The sequence below is a fragment of the Bactrocera latifrons genome, unplaced genomic scaffold (assembly GCF_001853355.1).
Source record: "Bactrocera latifrons isolate USDA-ARS-PBARC rearing strain unplaced genomic scaffold, ASM185335v1 scaffold_82, whole genome shotgun sequence".
Lineage (NCBI taxonomy): Eukaryota > Metazoa > Arthropoda > Insecta > Diptera > Tephritidae > Bactrocera > Bactrocera latifrons.
Window position 1 is genome coordinate 327529 of NW_017537512.1, and position 20729 is coordinate 348257.

The 20729-nt window shown below is 36.4% G+C and overlaps 1 protein-coding gene across 6 annotated transcripts in view; it reads right to left on the reverse strand.

Moving 5' to 3' along the window:
- LOC108976978 (putative uncharacterized protein DDB_G0277255) overlaps nt 1–20729 on the reverse strand; it is a 37458-nt gene that overhangs the window by 1971 nt on the left and 14758 nt on the right. For 5 of the 6 annotated variants that reach the window (XR_001993999.1, XR_001993997.1, XR_001993998.1 and 2 more), the window contains exons 3-6: nt 3027–3188; nt 1350–1508; nt 333–611; nt 126–225 (exon numbers count right to left, since the gene is read on the reverse strand). Coding sequence is in view for 1 of the 6 variants with exons in the window: in XM_018946445.1 (XP_018801990.1) it covers nt 126–225; nt 333–611; nt 1350–1508; nt 3027–3188 (700 nt within the window). In the remaining 5 variants the exon portion in view is untranslated. The remainder of the gene's footprint in view (nt 1–125; nt 226–332; nt 612–1349; nt 1509–3026; nt 3189–20729) is intronic. The other variant, XR_001994000.1, reaches the window with a different exon arrangement.

Sequence of the window (20729 nt, forward strand, 5' to 3'; positions counted from 1 at the left end):
AATAGTTTAATAAAAATAAATTATTAAAAACCGTTACAGAAAAATTTCAAAATTTATAATCAACAAACAAAAGCCACAGCACAAAGCAGAAAACTTGCAAACAAGAGAGCTCTGCTGCTATTCACCTGTGACCAATGACATACGTCGCTTGACATCCTGTGTTGTATTATAAGCGCCGCATTGCATACATTTCAAACCGATAAAATTGAATTTGGTCTTTGAGGTCTGAAAAAGATAGACACACAGGAATAAATAAATCAGTGGCAGTGAGAAAAAATAATTTTATCGTTATTGTAATAAAAATTTCTACTCAATTACGGGTACATACATACCTTATGACAGTCGTTGCAAAAAATATGTATACGTTGATTCTCATATTTCTTTGGTACCGGCAGGGACACCGCTTGCGCATCCAAGTACTCCCATAGCGCAGTCATATCAATTAACGATGTCTGACAAATGGGGCATGTATAGTGTCCCGAGTTGAGCAGTTGATCAAAGCACGTCTTATGTAGTAGATGACCGCAATCGGGTATGTGACATGGTATACGTGATGTGTGTATGTCGCCCAAGCAAACGGGACAATGCGAACGTGAAATATTCTCGACGCACTGCCGATGAAGATAAATGATAAATGAAAAGAAAAATTTAATGAAATAAAAAGAAAATAACGGTCATCGGTCATCATCATGAGAGGTATATACATATGTAGATATACATTATTATAATATTATTTGCGTTGAATTGGATTATTTACATTGTGACAAAAAAGTATCCGGAAATTTAAATTTAATATAAAGCCTTTCAAGACGGCCGAGAGATGGCTAAAGACATGCCTCGTTCTTTATCACCTTCCACCTCTTCAACTCATGAAAATATGGAAAAAGTGGAAATGGCAAGAGAGCTCGAAATCTCTCGTGAGTCCGTTCGAATGATTTTGGTGGATGATTTGGTTATGAAATGCGTTCTTCCTAAATTTTTTTCCAAAATTAGGTCTCTTTAGACATTCTTGATCGTGCGAGTTCCGATCCCACATTCATTGAGAGGTACTTTTTTGTGACAATGTATGTGAGTATAGCACGCCAGTACGTAGAGAGTGCCGAAACGAACAATCAAATGGCGCAAATGAAATAATCAGCAAGTAAAAGAGAATGACAAGCCGTAATACTACTTTAATGAACAATGCGGTGGCTTCTCTTGTATTAAATTCAACTAGATATTTTTACTCTTTTTGCTGTCACATGTAATTCTTGTCATTGTGAACAAGCGTTTAATTTAAAGCAAGTTTCTCGCGTAACCAATCGTAGGCGCCTAGTATAATCGTGTTTAAAAATCTTGATTTTGCTTACCCGATGTCCATCGATCTTCAATCGAATCGGCAGGCACATGTCGCACACTTTGCAATGAAAGAAGTTCTCAGCGCCGCCAATGCGACAAATGCCGCAACCGTTGCAGTGATATTGTTTCTTGTCGGTGTCGTCGAATAGATTGCAGATGAGGCAGGTGTACTGTCAATTATATTGATGAGGTATATATTTTTAGGTATAGTTATTATTGTTGTTGTAGTGAATAGTGATGATTACTGATTTAGATGAGATTGGGTTCTTATATCTTAAATTTATCTAACCTTAAATTTAGCATATAAAAAATAACATATATTAATGCTTCTATATGGCGGTTTCTACGGAAAAAACCCAGTAGGAACTGCTTGGAGAAGAATTTATTATGCTCCTTAACTGTTCACATATGGGCATCACTGTATGGATGTTCGATAGGAGATATCAAGATGCGTCCCACTATGTTGTGGCTCTGTACTTTGGCAATAATCGCGGTCGTATGGGGAGTGAAGGGGCACTGGCTGTCAAGTGGCACACCTAAAATCTTAGGTTTATTGTCAGCCGGAATTTTAACAAATTCGACTGCAATATTAAGGTCACGTCTGTACTCCTTCGCACAGTTGGTGAATATGGGTTGAATTTAGTGGAGGTAAGTGTTAGGCTCCGTGTAGAAAGGAAGCGAGAATGGTCGGAGGGGTAGCCGTTTACTTTTGACAATCAAATTGGTCGAAAAATTGTTAACGGGGAGTTCTTTTTCACTTTAATATGAAGAAAGTCGTCGCATTTTCATTAGTTTATAGTGCAGCTGAGCGAACTTGCCAAAAATATTTTGCACGTTTTAAAAATGGTGTTGATTTAGAAGGAAAAGAACGATTTGGGCTGTTAAAAGTTTTGGGTGTGAGGAACTGGAAGCATTTCTCGATGACGACTGTTGCCAAACACAAAATGTTCACAAAACTTTGGAAGCAATTCGGGCAGTCATTCAAAACGTTTAAAAGCAGCCGAATATGTTCCAAAATTGCCATACAAATTGGGAATTGGGTGTCATACAAATTGAAGCCAAGGAACGCTGGAGAGGAATGGTGTATGAACGATGTTTGCAACCCATTGTGACTGGTGATGAAAACTGAATTTATTACGACAACTTTGAACACAAAAAATCATACGGGAAGCCTGTCCAACCCATCCAACGATAAAGTGCAATTGGCATCATGAATATTCCATTTTGCCGTTGATACTCTGAATTTGGTGGCATCAGAAAGGCTTGCTATTTTAAAAGCTTACAAAATCGGGGGAAATCAGTATTGAGAAATGCCACTGATGTTAAGTTTTGCCTCATCTGCTTTATAGGCCAAACCATGAACCTTCTGACTACCATTTACTTCGGATGATGCTGTCCCTGGAATACGGTTCACTTCAGAATATGGTATGAAATACTCGATTAGTTTATTCTTGATGCAGTTCTTTTGGGATGGATGGATGAATTCCACAAAGTACCAGAAAGATGTGAAAATTTTATATATTGTACAAAAACCAGGGAATAATTTCGTGAAACGATATGCAGGCCAAATTCGGAGTTAGAGGAAGTGAATTTTGTTTAAATCAAAAATAGTAACTGTTTAAAAATATTAAAGTCTAAGTATATACTCTTATTATATTGTACGACGTTGTTATAAAAACACCACTTACTTTGCCAAATCGCATGCCACATGCCTCGCATTGCTCCTGCACTTTCTGTCGTGTATTGCACTCGGAGCAAATCAATTCGGTTAATGTTTTACGATCGAAATGATGCGACTCATTTTCATCATGACAAAAACGACATTTGTAGAATTTATTACAGCAGGGTGTCTGTAAAGAGAAAGGAGAAAATTTACTACAAAACTAGAGAAAACAATTTACTACAAAGTTACAAGATACAATAAAACTCAAAGAGTCAAGGTCAAGGACTAGCTAAAGCCTTACCCAGAACTGAAAAGTAACTAGACCGTTGCAATTAGTCGTAATCTGATAGAATTCGTGAGACTGTAAAAAAAATGTCCTGTATTTTTGTAATTCTTCTTCTTTCTTCTTACTAGAAGGTATTACTTTCCGATTCTTAATTTTCAATCGGTTTCAAAAATATGTTGTATGTATGTATATATGTAAGTTTAAATTTGGTTTTAGACGGACTTAAATTGCAGAAACAAAACATATACTTGTAATATATTTAATTTGCAGAAATTTTGTAACAAAGTTGCCACCTATCAAGTGAAATAAAATTTAATACTTAATATATATAAAAGTAAAACACAACGAATATGAACAAATTTGGGTCAAATATTAGGTGTATAACAAAAATTTTCTGTAAATATTTAGTGAGTAAATTTAGACAAATGGGTTTTTGCCATGTATCGAAAACTGAGAAAAAATATTACAAAATTGTTGTGTATTATTTAAAAAGAGCTCATACACTTGCGAAGTCTTTAATTCAGAAATACTTTGGAAACAGAGTTGCCACCTATCGAAAGCTGAGTAAAAATATTACAAAATTGGTTAGTATCATTGGAAAATCCCACACACTTGCGAGGTTTTTAATTCAGAATTACTTTATAATAGAGTTGCCACCTATCAAAAAAGTGAAATTGAGCAAAATAATAAAACTTTGTTAGTTTTAAAAAGAAATAAACAGTTGCCTATGAGTCTACAAAGTACTCACTAAATAAATTTAGTTATATTTTAAAACAGAGTTGCCACCTAACGAAAACCAAGAAAAAAATATTACAAAATGAGTGTATGTCATTAAAAAAAGCCCACATACTTGCGAAGTTTTCAATTCAGAATTATTTTATAATGGCGTTGCCAGCCACAAAAAAGGGAAGATTGACCAAAATATTAAAAATTGGTTGCATATATAGTTTAAGAGAAAAAATCCCAAACAGCAGGTGTGAAGCTTTCAGTTCAGATGTAGATTAGAATAAAGTTGCCACCTATTAAAAAGTTTCAACAAAATGAGTCTTACCATTTCTGTCTATTGCAAAGTCTTCCGAGGTCAAAAATTCTTAAACATGAAATTTGGCATATATTTTTATCCAAGACAACAATACAATTTTAAGCAAATTATTCGGATCAAACTCGTAGGGGATATAGCTGTCTTACAAACTGACCGCTGAAAATCAAGTTCTTGTAGGGAAAACTTTTTTAATTATCTATTATAGCTTCAGTGTAACCGAAGTTTACATTTTTCCGGTATTTTAGTGTTACAGTGACTCAAAAATATTCGCCATTCAATCCCATTTTGTGATTCCAAGGGTTCTGTTAGTTAATTATATAGATAAGAGACCACGTTCACTCAAGTGTCAACTTCAATTACTTAGTTACTTCAACTAAATAAGAAAACGACATATAATAAATATTATATAAAGTTAATAATAAAAAGGGAGCACCGAAAGTCTAACGATAATAACGGTTATTATTCACACTGACTACCTTGAAGTGGCAGTAAATATATAAAGTTAATAATAAAAATAAATTAACCTTAAATTAATGTTGATTCTATAAATTACATATCAATTTAATTTTGAAGTGGTACTTGTCAAAATCTCTCGACTGAATTATTTCGATAAGAAAATATTTTTTTCTTTTTGATAAGTAAAGAAAAAATTGTCGCACAGATTCTCTTTTTTTTTTTGTCCGGAAAAATATTTTCCATTTAGATACTAATTTAGACATTGTTAAGTTTAAAGTGGCGCTGCTGTGTTGTTTACTGTTAAAAGTGATCGGCGAGCAACTCAATTAGAATAGCTAATATTAACACAACTGTAAATATAGTAGCACTTTCCAGTTGTGCTTTGGTGAGCGTGATAAAAAAGGTCTATTATGTTCACACACACATACATATAGAAGTACTTCAGTGAAATATTTTTTAATTATACGAAACCAGTTGTTAGGCGGTTTGTTCCGATTCTTAGTTCTCAAAACCTATAAGTGCTAATAATGCATGTTTTGAATACCAAATTGATTTTAACTCAGTTAAGTAGTAATTGTGTTATTGTTCTGGCGCTAGTAAAGTTGACAGACCTTGACTGGATATAACTGCGGATATTTTTCGGTTATATAAACTAATCGTAGTGGGAACACAATATATGAAATAAAAATTTAAGTCGATCGACTCTTGAATAGTCTGATTTGCTTAAAATAATGTCATTAGCTGGGTTTGAGTTCGATTAAGACCGGTAAACAAGGAGCTTAGATCAATAATTCTAAAGGAATGCTTTTTTCTTGTCAGTTCTTGTTCAATCCAAGGTTGCTTTCTAATACCATCTGATCAAATTTGACTCGTAATGACAGACTTTTGCTTAAACTACTGTCATTAGCTGGTGTTGAGTTCGATTAAAGCCGGTAAAGAAAGAGCTCAGAACAAAAATTCTAAGGAAAGGATTTTTTATTATCAGAAAGCCTTAAATCCAGGATTCCTCTCTAATACCACCTGATCGAATTTCACTCGGAATGAAGTCAATTGACTTTTGAATATCCTCCAATGGCAGAAGAGCTAGAATTGCCTAAAGTACTGTTATTAGCTAGGTTTGAGCTAGGTTAAGGCCGATTAAAAGCTTACATAGTTCAATAATTCTCAGGAAAGGATTTTTTATTGCCAGAAAGTCTTCGATTCAGTATTGCTTTCTTATGCCATCTGATCAAATTTAACTTTCTTCTATCTATGCTATGTGGTGGAGAGGCATGGACGATGACAACATATGACGAGTCGGTGGTACGTTTGTTCAAGAGAAAGGAAACGGCAAATAACGCAGTCGATGGAGCTATATACTGTACGAGATATACGACGGCATTAACATTGTTCAGCGAATTAAGAGCTGCTGAACTCTGGCTAGGTCATGACGTCCGAATGGACGAAAACATTACAGCTCTGAGAGTATTCGACGAAGTACCCGATATGGAAAGCAGATTAAAGAAGATCTCTTTGARGGACAATAAGGAAGAAGAAGTTCCTTTAAAATGTCAAAATGGACGTTATGCAATAGTGAAGCCTCTGGTTTTTTACTTTATTATATATAGAGAAAATAAATTCATTATTCCATTGAAAAGTGGGCATTTCTTTGGAAGTGACCTCATTTTGATTCCGAGTTCACTCCAAGCAAAATAAATGCTGGTTTAGGTTACTTGCTTCTGCCGCAGCCATTGAAAAACCCTTTTTAATCGTGGCACAGAATTATCAAAGGTCGATTCAGTATTGCTTTCTTATGCCATCTGATCAAATTTAACTTTCTTCAATCTAGAACTGCTCTTTAATACCATCTTCTCAAATTTGAAACTGTGCGCTCAAACCGATTCGGTTAAGCATTTTTTTTTTAGCGATTTGTACTACGCGATCGAAGGAGTATACTTGAAATTTTGTGTTTCAAATGGAATCACGGATATGGAATAGTTGAAAATATTGCAGTGCAGAAGTGTTTGGAGAGTCTACTTTATCACGAACACAAGTATTTGCGTTGCACAAAACATTCTGTGAAGGTCATGAAGTCATCGAAAACTTTCTTCATGCTAGTCGTCTATCCACGTTCGTTAATGACGATAACATCAAAAAGTTAAAGAAACAGTGCTTGAAAGTCGTCGCTTTGCCATCAGAAAGACAGCAGACGATCTCTACATATCTTATGGAATGTCTCAACATATTTTGCTTAAAGTTTTGGGTATGGAATGGGTCAATGCTAGACTGTCAGCAAAATGCTCATTGTATGCTGCACACTTATTGGTACGGTATGTCCGGGTAGGATCTTTACTGTTCTTTACTGACGATATAATCCCCTTTGGGTCGGTAAAGTGTCAGTATAATCGACATAATTGAAATCCTAAACATGTGGAAGTTCGAAAGAGCAGTACCTTACTCAATTGAAATTCATGAGTACGAAAAGATGAGGCGGCCAACAGAAGGTTTCAAGACTGGAGCATACTCTTGTAGAACTTCCAGAGGTGATCTAGTGATTGATGCCTAGATTATACTGAAATTATATAAGGAATACTTCTCCAGGCAGCTGAATGGTAGTGAAAGCATAACACCCCCAACCGTGACGATGTAGCGAACGTTCCGACAATTGGATTTTTAGTATGTCTGTCGAATCCACAAAAGGGAGACCCCACAATCTGCTCCAACTACTTCCTCATAATCGAATATAAGGTTCTATCGAGCATACTATGTGAATGATTAAAGGCTTTCAGCCTGGAAAATCAACAATTGACCAGCGATTCCCCATGTCCCAAATCTTGGAAAACACTCGTGGAAAGAGGATCAACGCACACCACTTCTCCGTCGCTCGACACCAAACGGAGTTCCAGACTTCTTCAATCTACTCCTGGAAAAAAAATTCGAGCTGCAGATCCGAATTGAGAAGGTACAATCTTTTATAAGAGTGCACAGTTGCCGGCGTATGCCGCTTACAGTCATAACTTCAAGTCGCAGATAATTTCTTCTATCTTGGAACCAGCATTAACACCAACAAAAACGTCAGCCTCGAAATCCAACGCAGAATATCTTTTGCCAACAGGTGCTACTTCGGACTCAGTAGGGATTTGAGAAGTAAAATCTTCTCTCCACGAGTAAAGACCTAATTCTACAAGCCACTCATCATCCCCGTCCGGCTATGTGGTGGAGAGGCATGGACGATGACAACATATGACGAGTCGGTGGTACGTTTGTTCAAGAGAAAGGTTCTGCGGAAGATTTATGGTCCTTTGCGTATTGGAAACGGCGAATAACACAGACGATGGAGCTATATACTGTACGAGATATACGACGGCATTAACATTGTTCAGCGAATTAAGAGCTGCTGAACTCTGGCTAGGTCATGACGTCCGAATGGACGAAAACATTACAGCTCTGAGAGTATTCGACGAAGTACCCGATATGGAAAGCAGATTAAAGAAGATCTCTTTGAGGGACAATAAGGAAGAAGAAGTTCCTTTAAAATGTCAAAATGGACGTTATGCAATAGTGAAGCCTCTGGTTTTTTACTTTATTATATATAGAGAAAATAAATTCATTATTCCATTGAAAAGTGGGCATTTCTTTGGAAGTGACCTCATTTTGATTCCGAGTTCACTCCAAGCAAAATAAATGCTGGTTTAGGTTACTTGCTTCTGCCGCAGCCATTGAAAAACCCTTTTTAATCGTGGCACAGAATTATCAAAGGTCTAATGAAAGTGTTAATAGGCACTATGTAAAATGTAATTAAATATATGCAAATTTTTTCACGCACGCGTAGTTTTAGTGAAACAAATTTAATTAACAACATTTATCATTTATCGCTCACGTTTTTCACATTTAATCGATTACACGACCGAGTAAAAAATACGCATAAATATGTATGTTTGTATAGTATGCGGAACCAGGTACTTTTCTACCTCATTTAAATCATACAATTAATTAAATTAATTAACAGTTTTGAAGTGGGCAATTTTTCGTACTTAAAATATTTAACAAATCTATCGTTGTCACTGAAGTAATTATAACTGTCATAGATGATGAAGTTCAGTTTTTAGTAAGGGACTATAAATAATGGGTATATTTAGAGCTCCATATATGTTCGGTGATTTCAGGAAAGCCTTGCTGCAATCTCTCTTCTCTTCGCTCCCTTCCTAGACGAACAGTCAACGTACGGAATCTCACATGGCAACTCGAGGATTTCGAATTTGCGATGACCAAACTCTCGACGACATAAACTCTCCAACATGCCAGAAAAGATCGAGCTGGCTATCACTGTCGGACTTAAGATAAACATGACAAAATAAAGTTCATGAGAGTCAATTACTCCAGCACATATCAAGTAACACCTAACACTGTCGGATTCAAGATAAGCAGATGTGAAGTAATGACTGGCAAACATAAAATTTAGTTTATCGATAGCTTCTGGAGTACTATGACAAGTGACGGAGAAGCAGAAGCTGTAGATATCAACTGTAGGATAAGCGAGGCAAGAGCGACGGCCTCGGACGGGTCATGAAAAGCACAATGATTTTGAACTTAGAGCTTAGGAGCACTGTTTAATAAGTGTTTACGAATTATTTCCACAGTATTCTGGCCATAGAGTTTAAGGAAACAGCACTGAAGAAAATAAAGGGGATCATGAGCGAAACAGCCGATGCCAAAATTACTGGACCCTGCGCAAGTATCGATCTCGAGTGAGACGGAATAGGCCATACTCTGAGGAAGATCCAGGCAGCATTATGAGGCTGTCTCTTGACTGGCACCCGCAATAAAAGCTTCGACCATGATGACCAAAATTAACATGGAGAAGGTCGATTCTGTGTGAATTAGCCGATGCCAAAATCACCGTAGCCCTCAATCGTATGAGATGGTACAACCTTGTAAATGCCCAGTGCTCAAGAGATAAGGAAAAAAAATTAATTAAAACTCATGTTAGCTTTATTAATTCACAAATTATATAACATTTAGTGATGGAACCGAGTTTGAGGCCGCTTACTTTGACAGCTAGCCTTTTAATAAATTTGATACTTTATATGGCATACGAGTATTAAAAATTCATATAGTCAAAGATCTGCGACTATCGCTTCAATATTTAAACCACTCGGCTATATAAATACCCATATACCTACCCATAGTAAATTGAGCTGAAGCAAGCTTAAGCTGGAACGCGTGAGTCGTGTCAAGCTGTCATGTTATTTTGGTTCAGTATTGTTTGGCATTTCATCGTGGATAGACTTACGCCTGACTCGTTTCTAGGGAAAAGTTCAAATCGTGGGAAATTCTACGGTAACATGATTTACATTGCGCTCTCATAAGATAGGTCGTATCAGCTGATTCTGGCTGCGGTTTTGCGGTGTTCAACTTTATTACGAAAATTCATGTTCTGTGGAGAATGTGTTTCGCACATTTTGGATTGAAAGCTTACAGAATACAGCTTCTAAAAGAATTAACATTCCCTAACGAGATCGCTGCGCTCTATGGTCTCTTGTAAAGCTCCAAGAAGATTCGACGTTTTCGAGCCAAATTCCTTTCAGCGATTTGGTTTCAAAGGGGTTACTGAGGGAACACTTTGGTGAGCAGATAATTTCACTTTTTGAGCCGATCGATTGCTCAGCAAGATCGTGAGATATCACACCGTTAGACTTTTTCCTGTGGAGATATATAAACTCTAAAGTCTATGCGGACAATTTCGCTTCGATCCAGGCTTTGAAGCAAAACATCACGCATGTCATTCGCCAGTTACCAGTCGAAACGGGTTAACAAAAATTGGACACAAGAGATGGAGCATCAGAGACGTAGCCGTGGACAACATTTGAAAGAGATAATCTTTAAAAAATGAATGCCAAAGAATGTTCTTTTCAATAATAATAATAATTCATTATTAAATTTGAAGTTTCTGTGTTTTTTCTTTATGAAAGTAGGGAACATCGAAAGGTTTTCATCGTTTACAAATATATCGGGTGATTTTTTAAGAGCTTGATAACTTTTTTAAAAAAAAAAACGCATAAAATTTGCAAAATCTCATCGGTTCTTTATTTGAAACGTTAGATTGGTTCATGACATTTACTTTTTGAAGATAATTTCATTTAAATGTTGACCGCGGCTGCGTCTTAGGTGGTCCATTCGGAAAGTCCAATTTTGGGCAACTTTTTCGAGCATTTCGGCCGGAATAGCCCGAATTTCTTCGGAAATGTTGTCTTCCAAAGCTGGAATAGTTGCTGGCTTATTTCTGTAGACTTTAGACTTGACGTAGCCCCACAAAAAATAGTCTAAAGGCGTTAAATCGCATGATCTTGGTGGCCAACTTACGGGTCCATTTCTTGAGATGAATTGTTCTCCGAAGTTTTCCCTCAAAATGGCCATAGAATCGCGAGCTGTGTGGCATGTAGCGCCATCTTGTTGAAACCACATGTCAACCAAGTTCAGTTCTTCCATTTTTGGCAACAAAAAGTTTGTTAGCATCGAACGATAGCGATCGCCATTCACCGTAACGTTGCGTCCAACGGCATCTTTGAAAAAATACGGTCCAATGATTCCACCAGCGTATAAACCACACCAAACAGTGCATTTTTCGGGATGCATGGGCAGTTCTTGAACGGCTTCTGGTTGCTCTTCACCCCAAATGCGGCAATTTTGCTTATTTACGTAGCCATTCAACCAGAAATGAGCCTCATCGCTGAACAAAATTTGTCGATAAAAAAGCGCGAAACACATTTCGAACCGAACACTGATTTTGGTAATAAAATTCAATGATTTGCAAGCGTTGCTCGTTAGTAAGTCTATTCATGATGAAATGTCAAAGCATACTGAGCATCTTTCTCTTTGACACCATGTCTGATATCCCACGTGATCTGTCAAATACTAATGCATGAAAATCCTAACCTCAAAAAAATCACCCGATATAATATAAGAAATTCACATCCGAAGAGTTATGGATTTTTCTTGTTTTTTGATACAAATTGAAAACTTTTTGTTTCACCAGAATGTTAATATATCGGCAGGAAATTAACCACAGTGTAAGAACATAAATTCTCCGTTCCTACTATTTTTATCCGGCCAAGGACTATCAACTCGGCATAATTCTGCCGCAACCTGCTGAAAACAATTTAATCGAGAGTGTTGGTAATGAGTTTTGTTTTCTATATGTAGTCTGAATGACCCGTCATTCTATGCTATATTCGAGTCAGAAGTGCACACACTAATTCTTCCATCCATAATCAAATGGCAGCTGGGTCTTTGGTATTAAAAAAGCAAAAGATTGATCTTTGAAAGATGTTGAGTTGATTTTGTAGATATCAGAGCGGCCAAAGAAACTAAATCCATGTTCAGCAAACAATTAAAAAAAAAAAATATTTTTTTAGCCCTATAGTCGCAGACTGATTTCTTGATAAGTGGTTGAGGGCGACGAATTATAATTTTTATCGCACATATTATAAAGAAAAAATACGACTAATTCCTCTCACTTGCAGCTATGCTAATTAGTCAACAGGAACTGTGCGGTCATTTACTTTTTGCTGTCGAGTTGTAAAAAATTGCCAAATATATGCAATCGAAACGATAAAACCGGTTGAAGTAAATAATGACTGTGTTCCACTGCTGCAATTCCACCTGCCTAACAATCATATAAATGCTACATACGCATATTGGGACTGGGAGGTTTAGTCGTTGCTAATGAGATCATTTTGTACAACAACAACAACAGTAAATACTAAGTGAGCAGTCAATTTACAGTTGGCAATTTGCTCAAGTAATTTGAAATCAAATAAACATAGACACACACGCATTCACTCGGCTCGGTTGCCTCCAATTAAATGGTCCGAGATAAAGATAAATTCAATTGTTGTACTCCCGGCACCTTCAAAATCTTCTTCGCCTTGCACACACTTATTTGTATGCTTAAGTCGCACTTATATGAATTAGATTGTAAACTTATGTGAATTAGCTCTAGGTGATTCACATACAATGTTCTAATACGCAGTACATAATGTAAATATGTACACATGAAGTTTGTGTTAATTATTATGTTGTATTTTTGTGTATTTTTTTAGGCGCGTTGTTGGATATTTGAACTGTTAATTGAGCTGAACTTGGATATATTTAATGGCATTTAATCAAATATATACTTATTTTAATCTAACGGGTGGGTATCTACAGACCATTATCAGTAATATGAGTATGGTACAGTCCAGAATTGGCCATCGCAAGCGGGTCTGTGATTGAACCCGGAGAAACGGATCTGCTTGTGTTCACAATAATTCCACTATGGAGGTTCCCTTCGACAAATGAGACACAATCCTCTCGTTCAAGTACCGCACTAAGTACATTGGGGTAGGCTTAGACAGCCCACTGCTTTGGAAGCACAACGTGGAAGAAAGAGTGAGAAAGACAAGCGTTATAACCTGGGAGTTCTCTTCCTCTCTCATGCACTGGTGCTACACAGCTATTCTTTGACCAATTCTGCTCTACGCTGCAGAATCGTGGACAGACCAACGGAAGTCCACCTACCGGAAGCCAAAGGAAGTGGTGGAAGAGGCTCGCGGCGCTGTGCATAATGATTCAGTAAATTTGGTAATTAAGGAAACTTAGTAATGACGAAATATGGTAATTATTTCAATTTAGTAGATAAGAAAATTTTTTGTAAGGAAGGAAACTATATAATTGAATCAATTTGGTGAATAAGGTAATAAGACAATTTGATAATCGATTATGAAAATTCTTATTTACCGAATTTAATAATTGAGGCAAGTTGGTAATCAAAGAAACTTAGTAATGAGGAAATTATGTAATTGAATCAATTTGGTAAATAAAGAAAATTTAGTAATTAAGGAAATTAAGTAGTTGAGTAAATTTGAAAATTAAGGAAATTTGGTAATTAAGTCTACGTGGTAATTGCGTAAAATTGTGTAAATAGGGTAATTTAATAATTGTGTTAATTGATAAATTTGATCAAATTTGGTAATAGAGGCAATTTGGTAATTAGAATATAAGTAACAAGGAAATTTGGTAATTCAGTCAATTTGGTAATTAAGAAAACTCTATAATTGAGTTTATTAAGAAAATTTAGTAACAGAGGTAATTTGATAATTGAGTAAATCCGGTAATTGAAAACATTTGATAATTGAATAAATTTTGTGATTGAGTCAATTTAGTAATTGAGTCAATTTGATAATTGATGAAACTAGGTAGCTGAAGAAATTTTTAGGCCAATGGTACGCACTCACTGGAACTCTTAACCAGACTAGTATTGTTCATTAAATTTTAGCTGGCGCTACAACAATAATGGCAGTTGATTAAAAGCTCAACTAATTGATCTGTTTTAATATGATCTAAATTTAAACACTTAATTGTTTATATAATACGGTAACAACGGTTGATTTGATTGATCACAATCAAAGCTCATGGTCATTTAAAGAAGATAAAGTCATTTTGCTCTCAAGCACAAAATATTAAGTTGAGTGGGTGTTAATATCGAACTTGTTAAGAAAATGTAAAAAACACGTTTTAATGTATGCTTTTTATTTCATTATTATACCCTTTCATTTGATATTTGCGTTCGGTTCTTTTTGCTTCATTTCTTTAAATGCGAGTTTATTTATAAATACAACAACACACTTCTTTTTTTGATTTCATATTAATTTTTTTTTTACAAATTGTTTTTGTCATTAATTATATCGCTTGACAGCGCGCGTTTATGTACACAACAGTTCCGCACTATGAGCTTCCAAGTGATAAAGCGTTTCCTTATCAATTTTGTCTTTTTCTTCTATCTGGCTTTATTGCTCATTTTGCTGTCAACTACAGACATTGTATGTAATATGTTGACTTTAGGGATCATTTTTCATTCCTTAGGAGGTGTCAACTTCAGGAATGTCTCACTAATTATGGGAGGATATGGGTACATGTAGGGATTTACCAAATCTTATCAAATTTGATACGGACTCATTCATTCAAATAACTACTTTAGAACTGAGTTTCATAGGAAACTTGCTTCATGTAAGTCGTCCATCCATCCCTGCAGATCTCAACATTTTTTATCGCCTCATCGTGTTTATAACAAGTGTATGGAAAGTTGGACTAACCGTTAATATCCTTATATTGTATCAGGAGCCTATTTGAAGGAGCTAATAAATATTTTTATTAATACTTACTATTCCTCTGACAATATGGTAAAATTTTCGAATACAAATAGAGATTCCGCCCCAGAACTCTCTGGCTTCCTAATTTAAATCGAAAAGCAAAGCTTTTAAAAGTTTCTGCTTTAAAAGTCTCTGGATTATGAACGTAAAGTTCAGTAAAGAAGTCTCTATTTTAGAAGAGTATGGCTTCCAATTCTAAATCGAATAATGATTTATTCAGAAGATCTGCTTCAAAGTCTTTGAATTGAATCAGAAGATCCTGATTCAATAGTCTCCGGCTTCCAAACCCAAGTTAAATAGCAAAGTATTCCGAAGGTGTTGCTTCAGAAGTCTCTGGCTTTCGAATCTAAATCCAACAGCAAAGTATTCAGAAGATTCTGCTTTAGAAGTGTTTGCCTTCCGATTCTAAATCGAATAGCAAAGTATACAGAACATCCTGATTTAATAGTATTTAACTTCCGGATCCAAATCGAACAGCAGGAGTTGCTGGTTCAGAAGAGTCTGGCTTCCGAATCTAAATTAAAAAACAGAGTTTTCAGAAAATCCCGATTCAATAATCTCTGGATCCGAATCTAAGTCGAACAGCAAATTATTCAGAATATCCTGCTTCAAAAGTTTCTAGCTTTCGAATCTAAATCGAACAGTAAAGTATTTAGAAGATCTTGCTTCAGAAGTCTCCGCCTTTCGATTATAAATCGAATAGCTTCGAAGATTTCAGAAGATTCTGCACAGAAGTCTCCGTCTTTCGGCAGATTTTGCTTCAGAAGTCTATGACTTCCAATTATAAAACGAACAGCCAGACGATGCTGCTTCAAAAATCTCCATGTTCCAATGCAAATCGAATATCTTCGAAATATTCAGAAGATCCTGTTTTAGAAGAGTATGGTTTTCAGAAAATCCTGCTACAGAAGTCTCTGGCTTTCGACTCCAAATAGAGCAGAAGATCCTGCTTCAAAGTATCTACCTAAATCGAATACCTTTGTATGTATACGGCTGATCTTGCTTCATAAATCTTTGCATTAGAAGTCTCTGGCTTCCGAATCTAAATGGAACAGCAAAATATTCAAAAGAGAACCAGATAAACTCTGACCAATATATACTTGAAGATACCGATCTTTTTGTACGGCGATGATTGAAATTCTCTTGAAAGTGATGGGACAAAACCTGATTACACACGAAACGTAACGACGTTTAAAAGCTTCGTGTAACCGAATTAACTATCCGTTAATCCGTTTCTTCATTACTTTGAACCAGAAGCGAGACACTTTTACAGCAGCATTACCAAATCTTATTTTCATTTAGACTCCCTCGAAAGCAATATTGCAAAACTCTTGTAGTAAAGTATAATTTGTAAAATGTCTCAAATGGATTCTAAGTATTGCTTGGCTGAAACTAGCAATCTATCAATTATTTTGCAAAATTTTTTCATTTTTGCAGCCACACAAAATTTAGCACAATAAGAATTTGCAGTTCTTGACCTGCTGGCATAGTATATACTTATGTATTTATTTACATGCATATATACAGTTCAATGTACCGTAACATTAAATGGATATAGTATACATATATATGTATGTAGCTGCGAGCGCATAAATTGCATAAGGCTAAATTAATAATTACAGCACATAGCTATATATGTAGATATGAAATTTAACTACTTGAGGTGATGTGTGAGGAAAGCTCGATACGTCTGTGGCTTCTGAAATCAAAGTCGACCAAAAACTGCACTCGTAGGCGAGTGAGTTGAAAGTGGGACTATTTCTAGTCGTGTGTTTGGCTTGGCTAAGATGAGTTCGAAAATATAAAAACGTCTTTCGACAATATTGAGCACACAGCCAGGTCTATAGAAGGTCAACTAATTTTCGCCGGAGACCTAAATTCGAAAGCCGTAAAGTGGAGTGTGCCAAGTACGGACTTGAGAGGAAAGCGCATTTTAGAAATAGCTGCACGGCTTGGTCTAATAGTGCTCAATACGGGGAGTGCAACCACATTAGGAGACCAAGAAGGGAGAAAACCACACCAGAGCTTTTACAAAATTTTCATTACAATTCGGCGGTGATTTTTTATATCCTTTTTTTTTTTTTTTGCTCATGTGGTAGCGCTGGAAACTATTCTGTAAATAATGTGAGAATCTTGCTGAGCTGATAGTGCTTGTCCGGAGCTGAATCCAGGTTCTTTCCGCTTATATAGATGCGACTTTTTAAATTATTTATGTAGTTTAAGATTAGCTCAAAAATAGCCTAGCTCTTGAGAGATCTAACGAGCTTTTTAGTTTATATAACCCAATTTTTTCAGTATCAAGGATTTGTTGAACATTTTTATGGTGTCCCGAATTCAGGAAGCGTCCTAAATCTTTAAATAGAAGCTCTTACTTTTTGATTATTTTTAGAGAAGATATGATGGTTGGAGAGTACATTCGCGAAAACCCATTTCTTCTCAAATCTTCGAAGTTACCGCTTTTCAACTAATTTCTACAGGTTTTCGAAAACCTATAGAATCAAACTAAGTTTCCACACACAATATTATCTTTCTTATCTTAAAGAAGAGTGGGAAAGGGTTGAGGTGGACCGAGATACAGTGATAAGTACCTATATGAATGGGCACAAACTAGATAATCGAGTTAGAGTATTTATACGAATGGGTCAAGTTGGAGTTAGTATCTTTTCAATAAAATTAGTTGTCGGAATTGCCTTCCGACTACCAGACTACTGCAGTGTATTCCAAGCGGAGTTCATTGCAATTAAAGAAAGCTTATTTGTTCTGGCAGAGAGTGTGCTCACAAGAAGAAATACAAATTGCCAAAGGCTTTGAAATTAACGCAGTCTTTTAGTACTTCATCATAGATAGATAAGGCCATGATATGTTGTTGAATCTAACATCTTGTTCTACGATAAACATGCAGTGGGTTCCGGTACATAGTGATATCCGGAGTACCTGGAAGCAGATGAACTAGCCAAAGCAGGCAACACTCTACAATTATATTCTTTAAAATAGGAAAGTTATATGCCTCTGGCTACTAGTAGATATTAAATCGACCAACATGTTATAAATATAGGTGAGTGAGATGGCGACAATCTCTAACTTCCTCAACAAGCAGACAAACCTGGCAGAAATTAAATATGGACCTCACATGCCGACTATTAAAATTTAAAAGGGAGGACATAAGAACTCTAGTAGCAGTGCTTACAGTACGCTTTCCATGGGCAGACATGCCAGACTGGGAACACCATACAATGACTATTGTTAAACCTGTTAGAAGGTACAAGGAAAAGAGATTCTTGCTAATGCCACAGAAAAAGAGTCGCAGTTATTAGGATTGGGTTTCTTGACGATGTCTTTGAGGTTGCACAAATAAATTTTTTGTACTGGTGACCTTTATCATAAGTACCTACATGATTAAGAGAGGACATAATGAAGTGAGGGATTTTAGTACTGATGGTTTCACAATGGGTCGCTTAAAAGCCTATATGCGTCGTCAAACCCATGTACACCTACCCAGCTACCTCTTTTCAATATCTCTCCAACTCTAATTAAGTAAGCTCAGCAGCAAGTTAAAAACTTATTTCCAGTTTAACTACCCGTTTCTAACTGACAGTTACAGTGCGGCATTTTAAGTTACTGAATGGGAAATTCAAACATTCGACAACTTATCTCACTGACCTCGTATTTAAGTAGCGTATAGTAGTGCATAAAAAAGTAAAAATTACTTTCGTGCTATCACTGTTGTTATGTTTTCTGTGTCTCTATCTTTCATTATAGTCAAGCGACGTTGCTCGCGCATTACTGTAAAATTTTTGTTTATTGTGCAAATACGATATTCTCTAGGAGATTATACTGTCTGAGGTCGGCGCTCAGCTCGCTGATAATGTGTATTTGTAGAGACAAMTTTTATAAGGCTAATTTGCCGGTTTGTTTTTTTTTTAGGGAAAAGTAATTGAAATGAAAGTTTAATTAGCATTTAATTTATAGGTATGTGAATAAATGTTATTTCCTTAAATAGGTCACTTATAAGGTGTTAGAGAAGTTGTAATAGAGACCTCGCAAATGTCAGATGTAATCAGGGGGATTAATTTTGCTTTTTCAACATGTAATCTTATATTTTACTATGATAACGGTTGTAATTTATAGAGAGGTAAATAAAATAGTATTATAAATGGCACACAGATGGCGCCGTAGGTGCATAATATGAAGATTTCGTAAAACTGAGAATCGGTAAGGTCAATACCGCGAACTTATTCCTCAATTTGATGAGACGGCATYAACAGTTTTTGAGAGAATGGTTGTGCGGAAGATTTATGGTCCTTTGCGCATTGSCAACGGCGAATATCGCATTCGATGGATTAATCAGCGAATTAAGAGACAGGAAGACCAATCCATTGGAAAGACCAGGTGGAGAAGGACCYGGTTTTGCTTGGAATCTCTTATTGGCGCCACACAGCAAAAACGAAAGAACGACGGTTGCGGTGGTGTAAACTCGGCTATGACCAGGGAAGCGGTTGCTACGCCCATAAGCAGAAGAAGGTTCCTCAGTTTTTGAGATGTCAATCTAACATTTTGCACAAAACCTTTTTTCCCTAACAGTTCTTCCCTCCTTGAATTGCATCCTTGAAAACGTGCATCACTGCATYACAGAGGTTACTYTTKRTGCCTGYTTCTCCGCYAACGTATGRGGAAAAGTCGTTGGAGAAGAGGCACAKTGAGCTCTTTCATGGATGGGTCGAAGCTAGGGGAAGTTTTTTGTAGGAGCTTTCCCTTAAGGCTTATGCTACCGTACTACTGCAGTGTTTTTTAGGTAAAATTAGCTGTGTTTAATTCAGCAGTAGACTTGTAGCTCCGAAATGCAGCTTCTTTCATGGAGKTGAGCATTCACTACGACAGCARATCGGCTATATTAGCGTTGAGCTCGTAAACTAAGCGCTGAAAGTTAGTCCAGGAGTGTTTGTCCATACTGGGGTGCCTGGTCATAGCGGAATGRCTGGAAATTGCAAAGCTGATGAGCTAACAAGAGGGAGCACCAGTAACCTGCTCACATCGGAGTGGGATCTCTGCTATTATCTTGTATTTTAGCATTGGATCTATGGAACTCGCGTGCGCTTGTTCATGTTGTAGCCGCAGAATTCTGCCGAGTTGACAGTCTTTAACCGGGTAAAAAATCCGGCTCAGTTCCGGTTGCGGAGACCCGACTGTCATTAGAATGGAACCCGACTATTTCAGCCSTTGATCAACGATCAGCTCYTGACCGTCGACGATACCTKYYTGAYSTAGAGTAAAACGTAAGCGATCTATTGAACTGCTTGCCCTTAGCAAAGTTCATCTTRTCRTAAAATACAATCTTCGAACGAAYTGTTTGGATCAGGCTAACATAGCCTACAGGTCACTGTAGCATACAGCTGTCATATTCACTGATCGCTCAAAATCAAGTTAAAGATTCTTCTATAACTTTTCATGCCATAAAATATGTACCTGTGAAGGTTAAAATATCTCAGTTTTTTCTTGTTCTCGATATTTTTGGTTTATCCACCATCAGGCAGCGAAGAAAAGTAACTAAAAAGCATCTCTTGAAAATCCACTATCCACCTCTCTTTTTATCTTGAGTCTGTGCGGCATTAAGTAAGGATGTTAGACGGGAGATAGTGACACGACTTTATGGAACTGAAGCTTAGACAGTCTCGGATTAGACTATGCTACTATTTAGTTTTAACTAGAACATGGTTACATATCTAAGCTATATCTTAACCCGTTTCTTTCTATTACTTACAGAAATTGCAGAAACAT